Source organism: Nanorana parkeri, unplaced genomic scaffold (assembly GCF_000935625.1).
Source record: "Nanorana parkeri isolate BGI_ZX_2015 unplaced genomic scaffold, ASM93562v1 scaffold707, whole genome shotgun sequence".
Taxonomy (NCBI): Eukaryota; Metazoa; Chordata; class Amphibia; order Anura; family Dicroglossidae; genus Nanorana; species Nanorana parkeri.
The window spans coordinates 148,538-168,660 of record NW_017306975.1 but is presented as its reverse complement, the minus strand read 5'-3'; the positions used below and the strand labels follow the sequence as shown (position 1 = coordinate 168,660).

Below are 20,123 nucleotides of genomic sequence, written 5' to 3'. Positions count from 1 at the left end.
CAACCTAGCCCCCACCCCCAGAAAAAATGCTAGGAATTACATACACAAATTCTCCTTCTCTCCTGCCATTCATGTAAGTTGCCCGCAAACAATAATGCATGCACAATTTTTTGTGATTGCACCACACACACGGAGGGCATTGTGTTACATGCGTTCTGGTGCAGCTGATGACATGAATTGTGCATGCACAATTTTTTCTGGGCAGGGTGTGTGTCTGAAATTCAAATTACATGAATGGCACTGCCAAGCCCCCTCCCACCCCAGAACACAAGGAGACTTTGTGTATGCGATTCCTTGCATTCCGGGCAAGGGTGTAAACGAGCCTTTAAGATTACAGCATTTAGAGGAGCCACAGTGCATATAGAAGACAATTACAGCAATGTATGTCCAGGTATAAAAGTGTTTTAGGGCTTATTCACACAAATTACAGTGCGTTCCAGAGCAGTAGCTGCTGAATATTGTGTGATCGTTCACGTGGTTACACATTTTAACGTAACCATGCACAGTTTTTCGGCGTTGAAATATGTGACTAGCAAAAGGCAAAGCATTCCAACGCTTTGTCAGCTGGTATAGGGGAGAACAGCTGATCGGTCCTGAAATGTCACTTCTATTGGACTTTGTGGAATGTGAGATTGCACTCACAAAGTCTGATAAAAGTGACATTTCAGGACCGATCAGCTGTTCCAGGGCAATTCTTCCCCTTTTGTCGATCGCATATTCCACCACCGAAAAAGTGGACGTGATTATGTTAAAATGTGTGACCACATGATCGGTCACACATTCCGCTGCCGAAAAACTTGGCAGGATTACGTTAAAATGTGTGACCACGTGACCGGTCACATATTCTAACGCAGTCACAAACTTTCATAGAACACTGGAACATGCATAGCCCACCATAGACCGTAGCCCTAACAATGTTGATGTGGCAACAAATCCCCTCTACAGGCAATAGATCCCCCTGACATGCAGCAGAAAGAAATCCCCCCCCAATATGCAGCAGACAGAGATCCCCCCCACTGATGTGCAGCAGACAGAGATTCCCCCCTCCCCAACATGCAGCAGAGATCCACTGACGTTCAGCAAACAGAGACACCCCCCCTCAGCCCCCCGACGAGCAGCAGACAGACCCCTCCCACACACGCAGCAGATCTCCTTACATTTCTTCGCAGCACAGCCAGTCTGATCAGGCTGCTGCTCTGTGCATCCTCATGGCCAAGGCCCCAGTACGGCTGCATGTGAAGCTGTGTTCCGTTCACCGGCCGCTGTCCGGCCGGGACCCCTCACCCTCCACATCGCTGTGCCCGGGGCAGTCGCTGTGTGCGCTCCTATCTCGGGACCCGGCCGTTGCGGGCCCCATAGCGCCCGCATGGGTCGTTATGGCTGTAGTTCCGCCACTGCTTGACACACAGTCCTAGTAAACAATATTGAGCATATATCTACTCTGATAATCTGAGACCTCTGCTATATCTACATGAGTTTCTGCACATGCAGTGCAGTGTGTTTTGCCGCGTTTTTTATGCGTTTTGGACGTGTTCCGGGGCGTTTTTTTTTAGCCTAAAATGGGCTTTTAGTGTGTTCCAGGGTGTTTGCATGCGTTTTTGATGCGCCTGTGTGCGTTCCAGAGCAGAAAAAGTATAGCATGTTGCAGTTTTTCCACATGCTCTGGAACTGAACACTCTGGTGTGAACAAGAGCCCAAAATACCATTTGGAATAAATTGGGCGCAGTTTTGATCCGTTCTGTAACTGCTCTGCTCCTGCATTGCGCTTGGTGTGAACTAGCCCTAAAATACTTGATTTTGCTTAGGGGACCTTTTTAAGGCACTTTTATTTACCTGACCCACGCTCCAGCTGGCTTCAAGATAGGCACCCGCACCTCTTCTCTGTAACGGTCAGAAGCCCACTGACATCATTATGTCTAATGCAGGGCCCAGGAGAGGAGTAACCATTGACCACTAGACATAAACAACCAGTTAACCCTTACGGTGCTGGGATAGCGCCATGTATTTTTTGTTTAGTATGTTTTAGAATCATGTACACATCCTTTTTTAAAGAGACACCATCAGAAAAAAAAATATTTAGGTATGTTGTGTGAATGGGAACAGATACCGAACATACAAGTGAGGATTTCTCAAATTTGACTGCAAAAGTGTAAATAAACTTTAAAGTCAGCACAGGCACACACATGTCAGCGCCTTCCTTGCTGTCACTATTTGAGCACTGGAGGAGGGGGGGTGGGGTGGGAGAGTGAGCAGTGAGTGCTGAATGGAAGTGTCAAATGTTGAAGAAAACTACATCACTGTCACTGACAAAAGATATATTAATTGCTATTCAAGGGCATTATCAGTAAGGCCTTGTTCACACCAAGCGCGGAGCAGATCCAGACCAGAGCAGGTGCCGACCGGATAAAAACTGCGTACAATGTATTCCTATGGTATTTTGACCTCCAGTTCACATCGCAGTTCCAGACCAGATCCAGAGCAGGTGAAAAAACTGCGACAAGCCCTATTTTACGTGCTCTGGAACGCATTAAAAACGCATCACAAACGCATCAAAAACGCATGCAAGTGCCTGAAAGCCCATGTTAAACTTAAAAAAAAAATGTGTTTATTTTTTAATCAAAACCGGCCCGGAACGCATCAAAAACACGGCACAACCCACTGCACTGCGTGTGCAGAAGCCTGACCGGATCTGCTCTGCATTTGGTGTGAACAAGGCCTTAAAGTGCTAGTTGTAAACCTATTTAAAAATATTTCTGCCTTTCTAGCTGGCTGTTTGGAACAGGATTATACTTTGGGCACTATAGTCAGCTTCAAGCGGTTAGAATAGATGCCAGTGTTAAGTTCCTCCTTAAGGCGTATGTCAAAAGAAAAAAAAATGAGGTGCAACTCTGCAACCTACATGCATATTTCCCCTATGTTTTATGTTTAAAGACACTGCAAGTACAGAAAAACACATGTTGATGTGCCAGTAACACTCAGCTTTTAAGTCCTGTCGTCAGCTGGCAACACACTGCATTCTTGTGGAATAAATAGTGTCAGCCCTTCCCATTGTCCTTTGCTAAACTACCCAACCAATCTAACTCTCATAGCTTTACAATCTAAAGACTAATCTTTCTGTAGTCCAGTATAAAAACTAGAAGGGCTCTTTGAGATGGACAATAAGTGTGTAGGAGATACACTCCTACACACTTACTTGTGTAGGCTTTAAATGTCTGACAAAGTTTTTGTTTTTGTTTTACTTTTCAACAGATAACAAAATGCTTCCAATGGTATACAGTATTTAAAAGACCTAAAGGGAGCAAATAACAAAGTCGTTGTTGGGGTTTATATACACTTTATTGCTTGCATCATGCATTTAATATTATAAACAGATTTTAGTATGAAAGTTCAAGTTGGAGACTGACCCTAATTTAGACTTTTAATAGCGTTATTCATTTTCTTTATTTGCCTGCCATCAAAAGCAGGCTGAGACAGATTTGCACTGTGTACCCATTTCATTTTGTCATAGGCCTACTGTAGGTGTTTGCTCTAGAGATGTTTAAAAGCACAAACCATGAGTGTAATGATTTCATCTTGCAGGGTTTGTAGAGAAAGAAATTAAGAAGGCAAATATCCCCATACTTGACACTGGTGAGAACCCAGAAGTACCATTTCCAAGGGACATGATTGACCTTGAGGTGAGTTTGCAGATAAAGAGGTCTAAATCTTTACAGTATGGGATACAATATGGGAAACTGAAGAGACTGGCAAGTGAGATATTGTGAAAGATAAAAGCCTAACATAGAAGACGGCTTACAGTAGAACTGTGGCCAGCCATAGACATTCTAATATTGACACATTAAACAAGCAGGAAATGAAGCCCTCCAAACCCCTGAGTGCAGGTAGCTTGAGGTTATATTTACCTTCAGCACCTAGCCAGTTATCTTATTCCAGTCGGGTCCATGTCAGAGGTGAGGCTACTTGATAAAGGTAGTTTATCAAAAAGAGTTTAAAGATAGGTATCAGTCCAGGCTGCTTGCACTCCTAAATCCTAGGTAATCACGTCAGTAGTCTTTAATACAATTCATCTCCAAACAATTAAAATTCTAAAATAAAAAGTACATTACTGTTACTACCTGAACTGAGAGATGTAGGTTGCTTTTGCTGACCTCCTTTTCAGAATGCTAGTTACTGTCTCTAACTTCAGTACTTTGGCCACTGACCTGCATGGGAAGTGTGTAACTCAACTTTTGTACTAGGAATGAACCCTGGAAAAATGTTCAGGTCTCGGGGAACTCCAATTAAAAAATATATTTACAGCTCTTGATTACAGTATTTTTGTGTTCAGTAGGCTGTGGAGAGTTTTACCAAAAAGTTAAAAGAATGCGATGTACTTCCCCTTGCTCTATATAGCAAAGATATCTTTAGTGAGTACAATGAAAATTGTACTTACTGTGGTGATCATGTAGGAAAGAGACCAATCTGCCTATCCACAAAGAGCCCCTATCAACCTCAGTGCTAATTTGGCAGTGGGAATGGGTTCAACTGGTTTTTATTGCTGTGTATCCATTTGGGAGCTTTCTCCTTGCTTCCTGATGGATGTCAGACAGACCAGAAAAATATTTTCTTTATGGGTACACAGGGGACAGCATTTTAAATCTGAAAGAAAATCAGCAGCTGCCCCCCCCCCCCATAAATTGTTGCAGAAAATGCTACAATACATGATTACAATAAATAAGAAACTGTTTTTATTCCTTAGCCACTGTAGTTTTTTTAATGACTTTACTGTCTGTTCTACTAACAGGCCAATTTTGAGAAGATTGAGAATGAGCTGAAAGAGATTAATACAAATCAGGAGGCGTTGAAGAGGAACTTCCTGGAGCTGACTGAGTTAAAATACATTCTGCGCAAAACTCAGCAGTTTTTCGACGAGGTCAGCGTTTCTTTGTCTCCTAATTTAGAAACTGCACCGTCCAAGAATTGGGTTCATTTTTTAAATATATTTCAATGCAATTTACAAATTTGTCATTTAATAAAAGTAACTAAGCCCTATTTTTTGCGTTTGCAGTGGAACGGAACGTTAGAAAAGTTTTGCCACGCGTCCGTTCGCACTGCGGGCGGGGGGGGGCCGGGGAAGTGGTGCCATTGAATACAGTGCACCGCCACGCCCCCTCCCGCCCCAAAACGCAAGGGGAAGTTTCTCAGCGATCGCGGTGCGTTCCAGCAGCTACCGCTCTGGAACGCACACGCTTTCGGTGTGAACAAGGCCTAATACGCCTGTCTCCCCATCGTTCAGTCTCTTTTACTGTCTGCTTCATCTTTGTTTTTTTAGTTCTCACTCCTTGTTTTCTCTTTGAACCCCTTTCTGGATGCCTGCTGCTATAATCAATGACTTCTACCTGTTGATTTCTTTTCCTTTTTTTCATTGACTGCATCCTATTTTTCTAGCCTTTCCCACCTTGTGGTTGTTTTGTTGCTGCCTCTGTTTTCATTTTGTTGCTACTTTATTGTTTGCCCTTTGTGGATGTCTATTTCCTTTTGATCATCCTCTTTCTCTGTGCCAGATTCCTCATTTACCTTATTCACCCTCTTTGGTACCCGGTTACAGTTGTACTCTCCTATTTTTTGTTTGCTTCCTTTCTTTTGTCTACATGCATTGTTTCCCCCTTTTTTCCTATCCCAGTTCTCTCTTAACATATAATGTCTTGTCTTCTCATTTTCGTTGTTGTGTTATTTCTTTTTGTACATACATTACTGATTGTTCTTCTTCCACAGCTTTTCATGCTCACATTGTTCGGTTTTCATTTCTAAAGGGTCAGTCCACTAAAAACTGTAATTTAAAGTTTTTTAAAGAGAGTTCATCTACCTAACAACAATTTTATTTTTCCTTATATCCCGAGCACTTAGGAAAGTTTTATACACTAGCCAAGTCATGACAGTGGGGTGTTGCTAGTCTATTTGGATTTGTGAGAATACAAGAGGAGTGAAAAAGCAAGTCAAGAATTGTGACTATTGCAGTGCCTTAAAGATATAGGAAACATCACATTCCACCTTTAAATGAGAAGCATTGGGAAGTAAAGTGTACTCTTCTCAATACTGAGAGCCAGTGTGTGATACTGCAGATGTCACATGCCAGATCTATAGATCAAGAGCTGAGCGATCACGAACTGCTCACGCTCTTCTTCCTGCAGAGGACATTGACTAAGTCCCCTCCCCACTATGTTCCTCCCATGCTCATTGGAAGAACAGACATGGGAGGGGGTGGTCACAGCTGGCTCTGGCTCTAGAGAGGCAGAGCCAACAGTCAGGCAGCGTGGTGTATCCGGAGAATATTGTTGAGATGTTTCCAGGCTGCAGAGTGGCTCTGCACTGTCAGCAAATAGTGGGCAGTAGCCCACGTTGTACAGACCTTATCCTGGAATTTAGGTTGCCACAAGCTGAACCAGGAAACCGATTAGGGATATAAATGTGTCCCCTTGATGGTTGTGCAGTGTAAATCACAAGATTGGCTGACCAGAATTAAAAAACCTTTGGCAGGTAAGTTTGTACACATGTATTTCGGCTGTGTCTTTTTAGCTGTTTGCCTGGAGTCTCACTTTAAAGTGTATCATATATGTATAAGTTTTGGATAGAGCGGGGAAAGGTTAGACCCCTGTCATGTTTTATTGCGGTCTATGTCCCTATATGTCTATTTTTACTGGTGATCATTATTACTGAAAGAGAAAATAAAGGGACATGCAAAAAGCTGACCCAAAACAAGAGGTAAGCAGAAAACTTCTATTGGGGGATACCTGTTCTGGGGCCAGCTGTCTATGAGAATTTCCTTCAATTTGGGAGATTTCCTACTAAACCAAAAAAAGGTATATATTTTTTTTTTTAGCGGACTGACTCTTTATGTTCAGGTCAGGAGGGCACTTGTGGGTTTTAACATTTTTTATGTCATGTTTCAGAGATTGCTAATCTTAGTTGTGTTATAGGGAGGTTTAAGAATGGTGGGTGTGTTTTTATAACTTCATGTAAGGTAAGTGCAGAATGAACACCCACCAACCCCTTCTTTGCTAGTGGCTGTGTAAGATTTCCTGAATGCTGCCCAGTTTTAGGGTAATGCTTTTTATATGTGGGGCAGGTTGATATCTGTAAGAGGTGTTAAGGTTTGTTAATAAATGACTATTTGGATTGGTGTCCGGATCAAACCAATCTAAATAGATTGTGTTGCTTTTGAGCAAGAGGTTAATGACATGCAGGTGGCATTCTGCCTTCACCCGTCCCCCTCCACTGCTTCATTCTTGTTTTCTATGTGTTGCTTCTAAATTGTGCTTCTCAATGACTAACTTTAAAATAAAGGCTGCATCCTTTTAACTCTTTTGCAGTTCTGTAATGGAAAGATGCAATATTTAAGTACAGGTCTGAGATCTTGTACAATCCCAATCCAGAAAGCACAGAACATAAAAAATGCATAAATACATTTTCTGTAATGGGTGTTTTTATACTGAAGCGCCATTAGAATCTTTGTGAAAACATTCAGGCTTCTTTATTATTACCTTATGATGACATATCAATCTACAAGATTCGGGCTAATATAATTACATTTCTTCATTGCTCTTTGGACAGGCTTTTTAAATAACCATGAATGGTACACCGAAGAAGGTGCCTTCGCTGTTTGCAATGTAAGACCAGGGGAAAAGCAGGGATACTTTTTGTGTACTTTAAAAATAAAGTAAGGCACTCTAAATCACAGCATTATCCATCTATTATTTTATGTCTATCGTTTTTCATTTTCCATCTCAAGAGAAAACCAAGTGCTTGTTTTTCACAGAACATATTGTATTATAGACCCCCGGGAAGGCTTTCTTTAGGGTTCTAAATATACCTTGTTTGGGATCTGATTTTCTCAATCGTTACACATAATTTGGCATAGAATTAATAAAAGTCACTGGTAAAATTAAAAAACCTTGCAAGTAAGTGTTTAATTTTTGTATTATGTGCCTCTTTGTTACAACAAATATTTAGCAAGCACCATTTGTTGTGTACCCACCAAAGCCACCTATGTGCACTTAATTTAGGATAGACACTAATACATGCATACTGTTCTTGGGTGCAGGCTTTCCCTCCGCTCATCCACCACAAAATTCCAATACAAAAGAATAGAGGATGCAGAAAACATAAAGCTTTATTGAACCGATGTGGGCAAAGTTTGATGATTAAAAGTAATAAAGTTGGTTGTGCAGCCTCAGTTGTTTTGTAATGGAACCATCTTGTGGCCCACATTTATTGCCCTTGTGCACAAAATGTGTTTTCTGAAAATTTCTTTTAAATTATTAAAACAAAATTCTTCCAGTTTGTTTTATTTATGATTTATTATTTATGAAAAGATCAAACTTTCATACTGAGCTTAATGGGGTAAGCAGGAACACATTCTGTTAGAAGAACCTCAGGCCTACAATCAACACAGAATGATAAACTGCTTTGAAGTAGTGGTTTAGTGATCATGTATGTATTCTGTGTGTGACCTCATATTGCAGAGTAGCCATAATCGATTTTGGTTTTCTGGAACTTTCTTGATAATGGGATTCTGCATAAGAGATCTCAGTTTTTTCATTGGCCTTTCTGTATTCTGTGGACATTGTTTCTCAAACGAACTAAATTCTAACAGTGAATATGGTTTTCATTTTGGGAGCTTGATTCTTTCCAAAATCTATTGTTAAAATCAAATGACATTTCGAACGACACGCATTGAGTCTCTGATGGCATTATCAAATGCTCTGATTTTTCATATAAATGTTCATAAGAAAATCTACCAGTGTATGGCCAGTTCAACATTATCTGGATGTGCTGAGGGTTTTTAGGATGCAGCATACTTGTCTTGTCAAAGTATTTGTTGTGTTTTGTGAAATATCACTACAAGCATATTTATCTTTTTCCTGAACTTGAAGCCCCGCACCTAAGATAAATTGTTAATGTGTGGACTCCAGCCTTTGATTAAAGTGACACTAAACTCAGGAGTTAAATCTTAAAAATATAATCAATTGGCTAACTATTAACACAAATGTACATTATTTGTGTATCACTCAGCTGTAGATCCTCAAGTTATCTCTGAATTGGTGTGACACTGTACTTCCTTCTGGAGGGTGGCTACTTTTCTTCCCCATGTGTGTTGCAAAGTAGCCACCACTCAAAGCCCGTGATGGACTACAGTCTTAAATTTAGTTTACAAATTTGTTCTGAGGTTGTAGTCTATTACAGAAGTGAGCTTGGAGCAATGACTACTGGTGGGGTGGGGAACAAGAGTTGCCACCCTCCAGAAGGAAGGACTGTTTTTTAGCATGAATTCAAAGATGATTTGAGGATCTACAGCTGAGTGATACACAAATAAGCTACATTTTTGTTAATAGTTAAGGTACCTGAAAGCATTTTTAAGATTTAACTCAGAGTTTAGTGTCACTTTAGGTACTGCTATGTAATTTCCTTTGTGTTTTTATTTATTAAAAACCTACAGCATTGCTGCTGAAGCAGTGCTATCATCATTTTTTTTTCTTGCTTATTGTATCTAAGCACTTACTATTAAGGTTTCCAGGCACATTTCTGCTATTTGGCTTTTTAAGATTCATTTCATGCAGATTCATTATTCCTGTCATGTTTCTGCAACAGCAAATTTGCCTCATCTCTGATTGTGGGGAATGTCTAGCAAAAGAAAATGTAGTCATAGTTTACTTTTTAATAAATGTAGTATCTCCCGAAACTATGGCCCAAAAATTGTGTTTTTGTGACCATTCTTTGAATTTCCTTGTTGTTAGCTAAAATGTCAGCTGACAAGTCATCTTCCTCTCTGCATTCTTGTTCCGTTACTTGATTAGAATTTTGCATTAGGCAGGGATACTGAAGCAGAGTTCAAAAAGTCTGTATACCCAGCAGTGATCGGAATGTTAATTCTACCAACTATAGCCTGGATTCCTTAATAATTTATCGCTTTATAGTGTCGTCTCCTGTGTTTTTTCACCAGTGTCGTCTTTGTATAGCATTGAAAATTCAGCGGGTTTTTTTTTTTCTCTCCTGGTTTTGCCTAGAGTTAATAGCAATGTTGCCTTTAAGTTGACTTGCATATGTAACTTTTTCCTTAGTGCTGTGTGTTGGTGTTGTATTTAAAGGCATTTATTGCTGCAGAATGAGTCCAAAATATAAAGGATTCTGGGAATACTTTGTTTAAAGGAAATTATACCCTTAAAGTTATAAAACTGAAACAGAAAAAAAAGAATACCTACACATAACTCTTTTTATAACAAGTCTGTGAGTTGGTTAGTTATCAACCCAGAGAGTTTAGAGTACAGTATAGCGTGGTCATAATAATCCTGACTTTATTCAGGAAGATGTACAGTTACTACAAAATGTCAGCCCATATGACCTAAACTATTTGTGTGCGGCTCCTGGTAGAGATGTTTAGCCTAATGCAACAAATTCTGTGCACTGATATAAGAATACTGTGGACATTTGATGATGATTGTAGCTGGTGAGTAGCCTCCCACCTTACATCTTTTGATCTGAAATTGAAGAAACTGGGCAAATTGTGGGTTGAACGGTGACTGCAGCCAATCACTGTTTGGGGATTCTGACAGCGGCACACCCGCCTTTGTCAGAATGCAATAGCCCGGCAAAAAGGATTCTACTCTCCACACTGTTTAGCATGGATGGAGGAATCTGAGATTTTTTTTCATTTTAGGTCGCAGGCTAAACAAATCCACTAGTGTATGGCCAGCTTAAGAACACAAGAGAATGAAAACTTGTACAAAACAACATATAACAAATAATCATTAGGGGGAGGGGTTATCCTGTGACAGATCCAAAACTGAATGAGGCATATTTTTTTTGTTTCATTCCAAAACATGGCTCCCTCCTTCACATTCAGTGGTTATTGTTGCTTTTCTTTATCAAAGCAGGTTGATGACTTGCACATTACAATATTGTTTAATAATATTAATAACAATAAATATAAAAAAAAAGTAAATCAGTGACTAAATGATCTAGTAAAGCATAATGTAACGCACAGCTATGATTATTTCATAGCTATAGTGAGCTACCCTTTCCCAGGCTAGAGTAGAGGAAAGTGAAGATGTGCCCATGTATATCACATTTTAGTAATGCAGGTTAGTCATTGACTTTCCCACTTTTTGGTGGCCTTAGAGTTTTATGCATTATATTCCTAATATCTTTGAATGAACTTGTGAAGATAGAATTTGTCGACTTGTTCTCAAATGTGCAAGCTTTTGGACTGTCTTCCAGATCCCGTCATTATGTCTAGAGATTTAAGTAGGGTATACACAGTTAGAGTTTTGTACAAAGTCATTTTTGGAACGTTTGTTCAAACATCAGCCAATTATTATGGTGCATTTGACAGACAAAAACCGCGATGTTCCCGAAAATTTTTGAAGGAGCATGTTGGAACATTTTTTTCAGTTTAACGAATTTCTAACAGTCAGCTTGGTTTTTATTCGGAAACTTCATTCATTGCATTAGAATGCTACATAAAAGCATAAATGAAATGACATTTCGAACAACAATCGGCAAGTTTCTGATGCCAGTATCGAACAGTCCAACTGTATTTTTCGTAGGAAAGTTTGTGCAAAAATCTACCCATGTATACCCTACTTTAGTGGCATGAAACTGCATACTTTTTCCATCTTAGTGACTCATGAAATAGCGAAGCAATATCAGGATGACAGTGTTAAACTCCCATATTTATGGCCTCACATGATTTCTTTAGATGTTGAGTATAGTGAGTTTGTGCTTTTCTACTACTCACAGGATTTCATTGATTGCTGGCAAATTAAATAAGCTATAAATGTCTAATGTAAATAGACGTCTAATGTATTCTCATGGGTATAATTTTGAATCCTCCCCAAATCCTTTATTCGGACACTGCTATTCTGCAGCTCCAAAACCCTTACTGTGTTCTAGAAGCCCCCATTCCCCATCCCCCCACAGTCTATGTATTAATGCAGATTACTCAGGTATTGTGCAAATATTGTCAATATATTCCCAGTTTATTTTCAGCCTACTAACAATATAATTAGATTTTTCAATGTCCGACAGATATGTGTTTTTGTGTAAATCTGTTGAAGTGGAAGAGCCAGTAGCCACTTAAAAGAGAACTATGGGGTAAGTTTTTTTTTTTTTTTTTCCCCATAGTTCTCTTTAGGTCACAGGAGGACATATACTAACCTCCTCCCATGACCTATTGCTCCTGATATACTGAGAGCGCCGCAGCCGAGACGGATCACGACAATGCTGTCTGGATCCACCCAGCTGCGTGAGTGACAGCTGGCTCTGCCCATCTACAAGCAGAGCCAGCTGTGCCTGCCCCCTCCCCGTCCGTTTCTCCACTCAGCACTGCAGGATCGGAGGGGGGATTCACTGCGGGGTTGGTGACTGATGGTCACCGCTCTCTGCAGGGAGATGATCGGAAAGTGAGCGAGCGATGGTATGGTACTCGCTTCCTCACCAGTAAAGCCAACGTGCGACAGCTTCTTTGTCACACGTCGGCTTGTTTGCTCGAACTATGAGGATGATTGGAAATCGATCACCTCATAGTTTTTCTGGCTACATGTGCTTTTAAATTGAATACCAGAAGTTGGGTGCCACCAGTTAATAATTTTTTTTTTTGTTACCTTGTCAACCTGGCTCAAGGTGGTTGTACGCACCATAAAATTTGGATTATGGCATACCTTCTTGTGGATACAATATCTGATATTTATTTGCCTTGATACATAGACTCTGCCTCCTGATCTTTGTGTCCCACCTTCTTTCTGGCTGTAACATCTGCTCCACATGGCCCCTGCATGCCACTAACTGCTTTGATTAGTTTATTAATTGATTTGTGAATTCAGGCTCAATTACATCATCATCAGCAGATGGCGGATCCTGACCTTCTTGAAGAGTCGTCATCTCTCCTGGACCCCGGTGAGCTGGGAAGAGGAACCCCGCTGAGACTAGGGTATGTGCAGTCATCCTTTTATGTTACCACCTAATTTACATACAGGCTATACTTAACTGCACAGATGGTACCTTCAGACCTCCCATACCATAAAATTCCTTTAGTTGGCAGCTGGCAGTCTTTTCCACGAAGGCCTAGGCAAGAATCAAATAATGGGTTGGGTGAAAAGAAAAAAAAAAGTTGGCTTTTTAATATTGAAGAGGGGGAAAGATTTGAAGGAGGCATAATGGGGGAGGGGCCAGACAAACTGGAGCAGATGTGCATAGCAACCAATCAGCTTCTCTCGTCATTTTGTTCAGTTGAGATTTGAAATGAAAAAAGACAAGCTGATTGTTTGCCATGCACATCTGCTCCAGTTTTAATAAATTCCCCTCAATGTGTTTTTTAGGGTGAAGGTCCACTTTAAGCTGATCATAGACATAACATGACTGTTGGATGTAGAGATGCAATCCACAAACAGCATGTAAAGCTATAGCTATATAGCTAACACCTAAAACAGTCCACCTTGTCTTCATATCTGGTCCCCTAAATATAATTTCCCCTTTAGAAAGTCTGAACATTTACCTCGCCTTATCTAGTTTTTTGCTTCATCTAATCTTTTTTACATTTGAGGAAATATATCCTTGCATATGCAGCTCACGTCTTCTTAATAAAAGGTTATCTGGGTATGTAATAATAAACCTGATTCATTTACAGTTTTGTTGCTGGAGTCATTAATCGAGAGCGGATCCCCACTTTTGAGAGGATGTTGTGGCGCGTTTGCCGTGGCAATGTGTTTCTTCGACAGGCAGAGATTGAAAATCCATTGGAAGATCCAGTGACGGTAAGAGGGCATTGTGTTTTTTATGCAACATAGGTGTGTTCTGTTCTTCACTGGATTTATTTCTGAATATAAGATAGTGGTGTAGCACTTTTTGACATTTGATGTGTGGATTCAATCATCTACATTTCAGAAGCAAGGGCATTCAGCCTAAAGCTGGCTATACCGTGAGTGATTTTCGGCCAGTTCTTGATGAACAGGATGCAACTTGCTCAGACTGTGGCCCTGTCTGCCAGCTCCTGTCCGACATCCTTTGATTGAAAAATTGAAGGACCTGGGCAGAAAATTGTGGGCTGAGCAGCGCCTGCATCCAATCAGATGCAGGCAGTGTTGAGATATTTTGAAAGTCAGCGGGGCTACAGTGGGAGATCCTCCATCCACACTTTTTAGAATGGGTAGTGGAATCTGTTAGATTCAACTAAAAAATAAATAAATCTAACCGTGTATACTCGGCTTTATTCAAGGAAAGTGAGGGCCCACTGAACCCAACAGACTGTAGTAAACCTATATACCATTTTATTATAAAAAATATTATTGGCCAAACTTTTGTATTTTCATGTCCAATGCCAAGTGCTGTACCAGATTATCTCATGAAGTGACATTTGCCTGTATTCTAGTATTTCTTTTTCTAAAATGTCTGGCTCCTGGGCAGTATAATACTTCTGGGTTTGGAGAATGACAGCTTTAATCTTAAGCTTCTCACAGAGATTTGCTCTTTGCCATTGTAGGCAAAAGGCACCCATTAGAATGACGGCTGGCATTTCATGTCATATTGAAAACTAAACAGTTCTATAACCGCACACTTTTTCTAAAAGCTGTGTTTTTTATTGTAACCAGTTTTCCTATGTTGTTTGATGTAATTTTTCAGTTCTGACCAGGCACCTTCCTTTCATAAGTACAAATTATTCATTTAGACCATTTTTTTTTAGTTCTGATAACCAGAGGAATCATGGTTTTTTTTCCCCCTGGCGTGTGCCTAGGTATATGGTACTTTATATGCTTAGCAATACTTTCTTTGTGTGAGATTTAATATTCCTCATTGTGCAGCTAAGGAAGTGCTTTCCCAGTGAGATCAGTACCCAGTGATTAACAGATTGACTTCCTTCCATATTATCAAAGTATCCGCCAAACAAACACAGGAAGGTATCCTGTCTATCTGCACTAAGGCAGCTGCTCTAAGGAGCCCCAGTGCTCCAGCCCTATTCATCACAATGTTGAAATAGAGACGCAATTTTAAGCCTTGAATTTGTCTTCTATGTGGGATTATGAATACATAATTAGAGTAATAAACATTTAGTATTCCATAACATTTCACAACATTGACTCATCAAGAGATTCATGTTTGTATTTAAATTCAAAGATGACTCTATTCTGAATCCTGAGATAAACCAATACATATTCACTAAGGGCTACTTAGCAGATTAATATGTCATTAGTCACTACTGTAATGTTAGCAGGTGTCACTGTTGCACAGTGACGCCCACTGATCACAAGTAGAGCCAGAGAAACTAACCATGGTTTGGTGTATCATCACGCATATAGCCTTAGACATCTATTAAGGAGCAGAAGATTCATTTGTTTAGGCTGAGTTTTTGAAGAGACCAAATTACACCAGTGGTTAACTGTTAAAGGGTGCACAGCAAGTTGAACAAAGTTGTATAAGCTTTTGCTGTAAAAGTTGAGGAAGTATTGCTCTATAGTGCTTGCAGCTACAGAGGAATGTGATGACTTGTTTTAAAGATCTTTTACTACTGATGCCCTTCAAAGATAGAGTAGTGGTGTTGAGGCTAGCAGGAAGAAATGTGCAAATGGGGATACAGAACATTGACAATTCCAGAAGTATCAGCTTTCTAAAGAGACTTCAGTTAGTGGTGGTTCTTCATCGCATCAGTATTCGGTGGCACAAGCAGCGGAGAGATAAGAATTTACATTTTCTTTGCAGGAATATGTTATTAGAAATTATACTTAAAATTACTCCAATATTAAATTATTTCAGCAAGTGCCATTTAGTGCCTGTATTTAGCAATTATAAGTACATAAACCATATTATTTTGAATACATAATATTCTCTGCAGAAAAATAAGCAGCATGGAAAGGATCTGTTAATGAAAACAGTTTGTGTAAATTGTATCTATCCAATGATAGTCCTAGTTTGTCTTTCAGTTGTATGTTTTTTTTCTTTCTTTCCGGAGTCCATGTAGAAGAGATACATCTTCTGAGATGCTGCTATAGTTCACATATGCTTTTGATTTTGCCTTGTGCAGTACCCTCTTGTTTGACATTAGTCAAAGTGCAAGAAAATGGCTACTGTTTAATAAATCTGATGTGCTTTTTGCTATAATATATACAGTATGACTTCAAGGTCCTACTTGACCTTCTTAGTGTGTTAAGACCTATTCCTGTAGCCTTTAATTCTGACCTAGCCTAACAAACACAGGTTATTTCTGTCAAACACAGTTATCTGTTTTTCAGTTTGCTAATTTCTGTTATTTTAACAGCATTTGTGCTGTAATTTCTGTTTAGGTCCTTTTCTTAAAAAAAAAGACATCACATTTTTTTGAAACTTTAGTGACTTCACCCTCACAAAAGTTCAATAAATTAGTATGTCTTTATTTCTGGCTTGCAGTGTCAGTATAGAGGTGGAGACAGCCTCTGGATCTGGCAAAAAGGAGAAATGTTCTGTCTGTGAGTCATTGTAATTATACTGCTTATCTGAGGAGAACATTTGGTGGGTAGTGCCCATAGCCAGTGCCAGATCAAAGCTTTTCGGTTCTGTGCAATAAACTGCTGAACTCTGGAGATAAGCCGGTCGGTGGAACAGTGCCAGGGAACACTGGCTGGCCAGTATATACATGTGTGTTGATATGCATGCAACGGTCTTTGTTCATATCAAGTTACATAAAAAAAGGAAATACTGTGATCCTTGAGTTAGTTTAAAGATTTGGATGCTAGCTCCTGTGGGATTGTCATCAGACAAGTATCAGTCACGCTGTCTTTCACCCTGAAAAATAAACACGTGCACCCCTTGTTTGTTTCTCCTGCATAAAGCTGGACAAGCATCTTCTGGTTTATGGTTGTTAAAAACACAAGAATTTGGGGAACTGCTAAACAGAGAACACGTTTTAGTGTTTCTGCTAGCTACAGTCGCAGACTAGTAAGAATTACCTGGGGCAGAATTTTATAGCCTTAGAACTAGGGATGCACCGATACTGGTATCGGTGCAGATACCGAGTATTTGGGCGGGTACTCCCTCCCTCTGACCGGAAGTTCCAGTACCGGGAAAGGTATCAAAGCATTTGGGCGAGTACTCGCCCAAATACTCGGTATCGGCACCGCCGCGGGGAAAGTTCGCAGCGAGGAAAGATGGAGCCAGGAAGCTGGCTCCATGCTGTTTGGCCGGCTCAAAGCTGATTGGCCGGGAAGCCAGTTAATCAGTTTCGAGCCGGGCAAACAAATCTGATATGACGACTCAACCCCCGCCCTGCAGGCACCTAATTCCCCTCACATAGTTCCTTAGCATTCTTTAACATATCAGTCCCTCTGCCAGCTGGGCAGACACCGCTCTCCAAGCTCAGATCTGCCGTCTCCTGTGTGCACAGCACTCACGTGATCGGCCCTCAGCCTCTGCACATGCACATGATTTCTGAATGAGGGCGCTGGGCAGTCTGCGCATGCGCAGTAGCAGGCTGAGGGCTGATCACATGGGCGCTGTACACACAAGACGTGGGCAGATTCTGGAGAGCGGTAGCTGGCCAAGGGACTGGTACGTTAAAGAATGCTAAGGATCTATGTGAGGGGAATTAGGTGCCTGCAGGGTGGGGGTCGTGTCACCATATTATCAGATCTTTTTGGCCGGCCTCGATGCCGATTGGCTGGGAAGACGGCTTCCCGGCCAATCAGCATCCAGCCGGCCAAACAAAATGGAGTCGGCTTCCCGGCAATCAAGAAGCCTTCCTGATTGCCTGGGAAGATGGCTCTATGCTACCGGAATCGGTACTCGGTATCGACGAGTACAGAAATATAACTATCGGTACTTGTACTCGATACCGAGAAAGCGGTATCGGTGCATCCCTACTTGGAACCTATCAAGCTGCTGGAAGGGAGAAGGTCAGATGAAGTAGAGCTGACCAGGTTGGGTTCTAAAGACAGTGTACCCTGCTGGACAAATACTCTTACTTTTTGTTACAGCTTCATGTCTACATTTATGAAATTGCAATTATTCTGGTACTTCTCTGTTCATAACCATGTGTTTTAGGCTAAAATTTCCCTTAAAGAAGAACTCCCGCATTGCAAGGGTTACGTGCCTGTTTTCGTCTAGATAGGAAAATAAGAGCCATACTCACTCATTCCTCTGAGCCGGCTGGTTGTTAGACCGGTCGCTTCAGCGGTCTAAGGTCCCGTGTGTCATCATATCCAATACACTCGAGGAAGCGTTCTAAAAGCCAGCCGGCTGTGAGTTTTGAGTGAGTATAACTTTATTTTTTCACCCAGGCGAAAACCAGCACTTAACCCTTGCGGTGTAAGGGGTTATCCTCACTGCAAAGGGTTAAGAAAATGTTTCCCCGGATTCCTTCTTGAAAGCAAATATTGTGTGAGGCTCTGTAAGCTGGAGTTGCTCTAGGCAGAGCTTTTACAGGGCGGAGGATGCAACCCCCCCCCCCCCCCTCCTTTCCTCTTAACTTGGCTGGGACAAATGCCAGGCAACAGCAAATGAGAGGAGGGAGAGTGAATCAATACTCCTCAATACCTGGACGTAACAGATTTTTTTGGGTTCTGGTAGTTGAACAGAGGTGTGGGGAACCGAAGAAAAGGTGAATATGTGCTTATGGGGATGGGGCATTAAAGCAAGCCTTTTGGTTTGGCTTGTGTGGGAAAAGTATAGACTTGCATTAAAATAGTGAAAAGCAAGCACCCGCTTATATTTCCTTCACTTTGATATTGACCACACAGTATGGTAGTCATAATTTGCAGCACATTATGGCCACTGGATGGAGCCAAGGAGCATATGAATTTCCTATGCTCATCAACTCCATCTAGTGGCTGTAATGCACAGTGAATCCAAAACATAGACGTAAGCAGAGCTGTTTACTTTATGAATGTTTGATAAACTGTATACACCCGTAGTAGCTCCATATTGCCTACGGGGACAGACAGACAGACAGCAATAAAAACTTGCAATTTGATTCTTAACGCCAGACTCCTTATAAATGCACTCATGCAGTTGGGTCTTCCCCACACTGCATGGGGATAAATGCTTTTTTGTCTGTGGGGAGTGGGGGGAATAGATAGAATTAGGTATTTGTGGTGGTGCGGGCTGGTAGGACTGCATGAGTACAGTTAAAAGCAACCCAAAGGTGGGCTTTAAATTCTCCCTATTGACCAGTCATTCTGCCTATATTAATGGACCAGTAGGGGACTCAACTCATTGACCCAGGAAGTACCTGCATATTGGAACAACCAGTGTGCCTAAAATAAAAACAGAACTGAGGTGCAGGCCGCCCTTCACTAGGTATGTATGTTATACTTTTTTTTTTTTGAGGTTTGCTTTTAAAAGGGTAGATATGGACTAGAGCAGGCTTTTTAACCTTTCCATTCTATTGTACACTGCATTATGAGTGCCCCAGAGACAGATTAATACCTGGTCTGACTGAAAATGGGTAAACTTGAATTGTCATCTAATGTCTATGGGTAGCTTAAAGATGAACTTTACCCATATCTTTAAAATAACAACAAACACACCTTTAGACATGTTTAGTAATGGCAATTTACAAACAGATACTTCTAGATAGTTGTCGTCTTTGTATTCTTTGCATACCTTATTTCTCTTTTCTTCCCCAGTCTTCTGACAGTGGCCATGTTAACTAAGGGAGGGTTGCTAGATCTCCCTTTACTTCCTGGTACTCTGGCACATGTGACTAGGACATGTAACCATGCACATCATCTCAGGGGAGGAAAATGCCTTTCCCTGAGATCTCATGAGATTACAGATGAGACTTCCCAGGAATGCTCTGCTAATGTAACTTTCCCAGGATGTAACACTTTGGCACATTACATAATTTGTGCCAGAAGTGGAGCAGGAAGTAGATGAACTCTATTTGTAATTAAAAGAAAAAACAGGATGATGTGATTTTTGTGGCTCCATGTGATCTGAAAGTAGGTACACTGCTCTCTTATTATAACCACTGTCAGATTGACCAGCTCTTCTGTGGAGAATACTGACTTTGAGGGGTAGACCTGTGCGCTGGTAAAACAAATTTGTTTAGTTTCGTTTCAGGTTTTTCGGGATTTGGGTCTGAAAGTCAATTCGGTTTGGTTTTTTTTTCAACGGTCTACAGAAAC

General features: G+C 40.8%; 1 protein-coding gene across 5 annotated transcripts in view; it reads left to right on the top strand.

The window, feature by feature from the left end:
• Positions 1–20,123, top strand: part of ATP6V0A1 (ATPase H+ transporting V0 subunit a1) — a 77,073-nt gene that overhangs the window by 18,128 nt on the left and 38,822 nt on the right. For 3 of the 5 annotated variants that reach the window (XM_018563885.1, XM_018563882.1, XM_018563881.1), the window contains exons 4-7: positions 3,580–3,677; positions 4,784–4,912; positions 12,858–12,964; positions 13,661–13,787. In XM_018563885.1, coding sequence (XP_018419387.1) covers positions 3,580–3,677; positions 4,784–4,912; positions 12,858–12,964; positions 13,661–13,787 — 461 coding nt within the window. The remainder of the gene's footprint in view (positions 1–3,579; positions 3,678–4,783; positions 4,913–12,857; positions 12,965–13,660; positions 13,788–20,123) is intronic. The other 2 variants (XM_018563884.1, XM_018563883.1) reach the window with 1 other exon arrangement.